Source organism: Chlorella variabilis (assembly GCF_000147415.1).
Source record: "Chlorella variabilis unplaced genomic scaffold CHLNCscaffold_21, whole genome shotgun sequence".
Lineage (NCBI taxonomy): Eukaryota > Viridiplantae > Chlorophyta > Trebouxiophyceae > Chlorellales > Chlorellaceae > Chlorella > Chlorella variabilis.
Window position 1 is genome coordinate 663,259 of NW_005435067.1, and position 6,052 is coordinate 669,310.

The following is a 6,052-nucleotide window of genomic DNA, read 5'->3' on the forward strand; positions in this document are numbered from 1 at the left end:
ACGCTGCTTCGCGCTCTGTCTGCCGCAGAGCGGCGCCGCTCCTGGCACGGAGGCGTGAGGTGCGGCCTGTCCGTCTGGTGGCCTGTGCCATGCGCTGCTTTGTCTCCTGTTGCTGTCCTCCAACCTCCCTTCCCACCCTGCCGCTTGCCGCAGGCTGCCACGCACAAGTTGGGGCCGTGGCGGGTGCGCATGCAGGCAAGAGCCCACCAACGCGAGGACTGTGCACAGCTGGCCCCTCCTCAACCCATTTTGGCTGTTCAAGGCGTGTGTTGTTACATGTGTGATGCGCGCTGAGCTGCAAACGAACAAGCGCAAAGAAGCCTAGTACTTAGGCAAAGGGAGGGGGGTGGGAGGGGCAGGTACAAGTGTGGCGGGGTGAAGCAAAACAGGGGGCATTCGTTGATGAGCTGCTTTGCTTGCACGGAAATGCACGACATGAAACTAAGGTACTGTTGTTGTTGTTGTCAATGGCTCGCAGATAGCTGTGATAACGAAATAGGACGGAGTAAAAGTACGTTCAGAGCGGTGAAGGAGGGCAGCTGGCGGCGCATTGGCGCCGAGGCAGCCGCCGTGGGTGTGGGCAGCCCGCAGCAAGGCTGCCTCAGAACTGGATGCACTGCTCCGGCTTGTAGCCAAGCTTCTCCAGGTTCTGCAGGCGGACAGGCAGGCAGGCAGGACGACTCAAAAACAACAGCAGTACTTAGCATGCTCCGTGGGTTCCCCAGCCTGCCGGCAGCGGCTCGGGCGGCAGCAGCAGGGGGGCAGCCAGCAGGGATGCCTGCTGCGGGCGGGGCCTCACCGGCAGGCAGGCAAACTTGATCATGGGGGGTGGGCCGCACAGGCAGCAGATGGTGTCCTCGCCGGCTGCAGGCGGGCAGGAGGGGCAGGGCGGAGGCGGCGCGTGTGAAGGCTGGGCAGCCTGGCATGGCCCAGACACAGGCACAGGAACAGACACAGGCGGCCATGAGGTGCCCGCCTGGCTGCTGTCCTTGGACGGCAGGCTGCTGCTGCTGCGAGGCAGGCTGGGCGGTGCCAGGAGGCTGGCAGGCTCACCAGGGAAGAGGCGCTCCCGCACCATGGCCTCATCAATGAAGCCGGTGCTGAACTGCCACCCCTCATCCGCCTTGTCCACTGCGCCACACACGGCCGGGGGAGCAGAGCGGGAGTCAAGACGCGCACATGCCGCGGGGCGCGCCGTCCGCCTCCCTCCAGAAGGGGCCCTCCCAGCACCGCCTCCAGCCCCTCTTTCTCTCCCTCCCTCTCACTCCTCCCTCCCTCTCTCACCCGTGTACCAGACTTGGAAGTTGGGGTGCGCCGCCGCCAGGGCGTCCAGCTCGTCGCGCAGCAGGATGTCGTCGGGCGACACGTTTGCGTACAGCAGGCGCAGCTGGGTGGCGTCCTCCGTGTCCTTGAGCACAGCCTTGATGACCTGCGGGCAAATGGATGGGGGGAGGGAGGGAGGGAGGGGGAGGCGGGTCAGATGCGTGGGTGGCAGTGGTGGGGTGGTGGTGGTGGTGGCGGCGGACGCGTTGGGTGGCTGGACCCACGCGAGAGATGCTCGCATGTTCCAGCCAAGCAGCCAGGATCAGAGGGCCGGGGGGAAGGCAGGGGCTGTCCGCCAGGCAGGCAAGCGTGCCCAAGCAGCCTGGCCACTGCGCAGCCGCGGGGGGGCCCACCTGGTACATTGGCGTGATGCCGGTACCGCCCGCAATCATGCTGATGTGGCGCGCGGCGTGCGGCTCGCCGTCCAGCGTGTACCTGCAGTACGGTCGGGCGGTACGGCAAGCGGATGGGTGTCAGGGTCGTGCCCGGCGACTTGCGTGGGTGGGGTGGCAGGCGCCGGGTGGAACCGCCAGCCCCAGCCAGCCAGCCAGCCAGCCAGCCCAGCGTGGCACTCCCCACCCTCACCTGCCGCGCCCCAGGTAGTGGACATGGCCCAGGGGCCCCTTGACCTCGATGCTGTCCCCAATGGCCAACCCCTCCAGGTACTGGCTCATCTTGCCTGCAGGGGGGCAGCCAGGGGGTGGCGTGTGGGTGTGTGCGTGCGAGCGTGGGGCAAGATCAGAGAGGGCAGGCAGGCATTTCGCTGGAGCGCCACCACGCTGCGCCCCTGCCCGACCCCAGCAACTCACCCCTCACGCCTCCACACACACGCGCACACTCGCACGCACACACAGCCCACACGCTGTCGGTCAGTAGGTGGGGGCCCACCTCCTGCGGGGAAGCGCGGGTGCTGGTTGGCAAAGTAGATCTTCACCACCAGCTCAAAGTAGCCCAGCTGGTCGTCTGAGGATGAGGGGGTGTAGGCCCGCATCACCAGCTCGCCGTCCACCCTGGGAGGGAGGGGGAGGAGGAGGGGCACGAGGGGCGAGCAGGACATACACACGTGTGAGTGGAGGGTGGGCAGAGGGGTGAGCAGGGATCCCGTGGCGGGCAGCCAGCCCCGGCCTTCGCAGCCAGCCCTGCCCCTGAGCCCCGCAAGCCCTCTCCCCGAGCGCCCGCCGGCCCCGCCCAGCCCGACTGCCTGCCCCTCCCATCCCTGCCGCCGCGCTCACTTGGCGTACAGGAAGACGTGCTTGCCGACGGGCAGCCCGAAGCGGTGCTGCGGCGACTGCAGCGCGAAGCGGAAGCGCCGCACGTTGTGGCTGAGCGCCTCCTTCTCGATGAGGGTGAAGGGCGTGCGCTTGCGAGGATCCAGCGCCACTGGTACCGCCGCGGGCGCCGCCGCAGGCAGCGACCCCGCTGCAGGCGCAAGGGATAGGAGGCAGGCGGCGGCGCGCGGTCGGGCCGGGCGCGGCCCAGGCTGGCAGCACCCTCCCGGCTGCCGCACCACAGCCGCCGCGCTCCCGCGGCACGCCGCACGATACCACAAAAACACAGCAAACAGGCGGGCGACACGGCAGGTAGGCAGGCAGGCGGGCAACAGCTGGCACAGCAGGCAGGGCAGGCAGGCAGGGCGGGCAGGCAGGCCCGCGGCGCACCTGGCGCCGCCGCCGCCGCCGCCTCCTCCTCCACCAGCTCCCCAATGTAGTAGTCTGCCAGCATGGCCTTGGCCTTGGCGGAGTGGATGGCGTTGAATTCGTCCGAGGCGTCGGTGCCCGCCACCAGGAGGATGGAGTCGGCGCCGCCTGCGGGGGCAGGAGCGGGTGGAGTGATCAGCCTGTGTGTGTGTGTGTGTGTGTGTGTGCGCGCGCCAGGCAGGGGACAGAGGTCGGCAGGGGCCCGCCGCGCCCGCGCAGGCTGCGGCCGGCGCCGGCGTCGCGCGCTGCCGTGCCGCCGCCCAGCCCCAACACCCACCCGGGTGCTCCTTGAGGAAGGGGGTTGAGTCGTAGACTTTGCCGTCCACCACAAACCAGCAGCTGTCCTTGGTGGCGTGCTGCTCCACCTCGGCCATGGTGAAAGTGCGGGCGCCCGGCGGCGGCGCCGAGGGGGCCGCCACCGCCACCGCCGCCGCCGCCGCGTCCGCGGCGCGGTTCATCCACCCGCCTACCGTGGGGCCCGCGACGGTGGGGTGCTCGAACTGGAGCGCAAAGCCGCCAGCTGCGCAAGGGAAGAGCGCCGCGGGGCGGGCAGGAGGGGCCAGCTCCTCAGCCAGACGTGAAAGCAAGGGCTGTGACATCAGGCGCTCGACCCTGCGCACCCAGTCCAGCCCCAGTCCAGCCCAGCCCAGCCGGCCCAGCCCAGCCAGCCCCGGCAGCTCACCCGTTGTCTGGCGGGGGTGGATCTTCACGCGGTAGCAGCAGTTGTTCATCATGCCCATCACATTCCTGCGGTACGGTCCAGCAGCGCGCAGCTGTACAGTCCAAAGCACGGCGGCAAGAAACCGGCTGGGCGGCGGCCCAAGCAGCCGGCCCTGGCCCGGCTCGGCACCGCGCGCCTGCCACACACCAGGCGCCAACCATGTCGTGGAGGGCGTGCACAGGCGGCGCCGGCCTCACCAGGTGAAGGTGTTGGGCTGGGTGTTCATGGAGCTGTCCCAAGCGCGGCAGATGAGCTCGGGGCAAGCCAGCAGCTCGGCTGAAGGGATTAGAGGCAAGGGTGGGCACATGAGGGGGTCAGGGAGGGGTCAGCCAAAGACGCAAGAGAGCAGGGCTTGGGCAAAGCCGGGAGCGAGGCTCGGGGCTGTGTGACGCCGGCTGGGCGCAGGGCTGGGAGGTGTGGGTTGGCAGGCGCCAAGCACGGCTGGCCGAGGCTCAGGGGTGCAGCCCCGGGGCCCACCTATGGGGATGTCGATGCTCCACCACACCCAGGCCCAGTGCTTGCCGTAGGCGGTGGGCGGCGTGCTGTGGGTAACCCCCGCCAGCCGCCAGCTCTTGCCGTCATCCAGCGACACCTCGCAGCGGATGATCTTGTCGCCGTTGCCTGCGGGGGGAGGGTCACGGAGGGGTGCAGAAGGCGCGGGCGCATGTCAGCCAGGGAGAGGCAGGCGGGAGGCAGGGGAGGCACCACCAGCCCACAGCACACCCGCGGCAGGCTGGGCACCACCACCAGCGGAGCAGGCGGTCTGGCGCATCATGAGAGTGCAGCCCGCGGCGGGCGGGCAGGGCCCCACACCAACACCTCAACAAACAAAAAAAGGGGCTCAACCGGCTACTGGCTCAAACGAGAGACTGGGCAGCCCCACCCACCGCAGTAGGCGTAGCCGCGCACGGCGTAGGCGCCCGCCGCCAGCGGCACCACCTCCTCGTGCGCGGGGTAGCCGATGGCGGACTGCACGTTGAGGTCGTTGATGATGAAGTCGGGGTTGTACCACCAGCCTGGGAGGAAAGCGAGAAAAGAAAGGAAGAAAGGAAGAACATCAGGGGCCGGCGTGATTGAATGCAGCTGTCAGGGAGTGGGTATCAGGCGAGGTGCGAGGTGCGCTTGCGGCAGCCATGGTGGGCATGTGGCGCACATGCCCTCGCCCGCCCTCCCGCCCAGCGCAGCGTGCGTTGGCTGGATCCCAGTGGCGGATGCCCGCCGGCGCTCGCTCACCCTCCTTGTTGGCCAGCGCCTCGTCCACGTGGCTGGGCAGCACGCGGTTGTCGTGGAAGTGGTAATAGTTCTGGCTCTCCACAGCCGTCACGCTGATCTCCTCCAGCCTGCAGCCAAAACGGCGCAGCCAAGGAGAGGATGATGGGATGAGACTCGTCAGCAGGCAGGGGCAGAGGCAGGCGCGGCGTCGAGCAGCCGCGCGCCGGGCTGCGAGCCGGGGGCCGCCGCGCCGCGGCGCGCGCAGGCAGCGCGGGCGGCGGCGAGCGGCGCGGGGGCTGCCCGTGCGGCACGCACCACTTGATCATGCGGCCACCGATGAAGCCGGGGATGATGAGCCTGCAGGGGGCGGCGAGGCGCATATATATATGGCGGTGAGCGCACTCGGCAGCAGGCACACAGCTGCCGTGCCTGCCTCTCTCCTGTCACTTTACCACCCACCCAAACGGCCACACACCCACAAATGCACGCACAAACACACACCACGCAGTCGTCGCCGCGACCCAGCCGCACGCACCGCAGCGGGTAGCCGTGGTCTGGGGTCAGCAGGCGCCCGTTCTGCTTGTAGGCCAGGATGAGGTCGCTGGCTGGGTCCATGGCCTTGACCCAGGTCACAGACGTGCCGTAGCTGCCGTCGTCGCCCTTGGGCAGCTCGCCTGCGGGCGGGAGGGGCAGGAGGGGAGGTGCGGGAGGCAAGGGGAGCAGTCGGCATGGGGGCAGGGATGTCGGGGCGGGGAGGGGCCAGTGGTGGTGGGAGGGTGTGGTGGGGGGCGGTCTCGGCGGCGGCTGCAAAGCGGCGGGCCCGGGGCGCGCGGGCAAGGCGGCGGCGCACCCTTGGGCCCGCGGAAGCACACGTGGTGCGCGCCCTGCTCCGGGCTCTTCACGCTGCACCGCTGCAGCACCTCGCTCAGCCGCACGCCCGTCCAGGTGGAGCAGCTGGTGCCTGCAGCGCAGGCGCATGTGTGTGTGAGCGTGTGCGCGGCTTGCGGCGGTGGTGGTGTGCATGTGGGTGGGCTGTGGGCCGGCAGCAGCGCAGCGCAGCGCAGGGAAGCGCAGGCGGGTGGGCTCCGCCCCAGAAAAG

General features: G+C 69.5%; 1 protein-coding gene across 1 annotated transcript in view; it reads right to left on the reverse strand.

The window, feature by feature from the left end:
• Window positions 1–601: 601 nt before the first annotated feature.
• The window catches only part of CHLNCDRAFT_56304 (nitrate reductase), a gene marked incomplete at both ends in the record, with an annotated part of 6,671 nt that continues 1,220 nt past the window's right edge, over window positions 602–6,052 (reverse strand). The window contains 18 exons of the mRNA XM_005844731.1: window positions 602–649; window positions 800–864; window positions 1,054–1,131; window positions 1,285–1,429; window positions 1,677–1,758; window positions 1,909–2,002; window positions 2,212–2,333; window positions 2,556–2,742; window positions 2,982–3,128; window positions 3,298–3,540; window positions 3,703–3,767; window positions 3,939–4,017; window positions 4,219–4,362; window positions 4,629–4,757; window positions 4,975–5,081; window positions 5,269–5,310; window positions 5,489–5,627; window positions 5,804–5,914. Of these exons, the coding sequence (XP_005844793.1) occupies window positions 602–649; window positions 800–864; window positions 1,054–1,131; window positions 1,285–1,429; window positions 1,677–1,758; window positions 1,909–2,002; window positions 2,212–2,333; window positions 2,556–2,742; window positions 2,982–3,128; window positions 3,298–3,540; window positions 3,703–3,767; window positions 3,939–4,017; window positions 4,219–4,362; window positions 4,629–4,757; window positions 4,975–5,081; window positions 5,269–5,310; window positions 5,489–5,627; window positions 5,804–5,914 (2,027 nt within the window). The remainder of the gene's footprint in view (window positions 650–799; window positions 865–1,053; window positions 1,132–1,284; window positions 1,430–1,676; window positions 1,759–1,908; window positions 2,003–2,211; window positions 2,334–2,555; window positions 2,743–2,981; window positions 3,129–3,297; window positions 3,541–3,702; window positions 3,768–3,938; window positions 4,018–4,218; window positions 4,363–4,628; window positions 4,758–4,974; window positions 5,082–5,268; window positions 5,311–5,488; window positions 5,628–5,803; window positions 5,915–6,052) is intronic.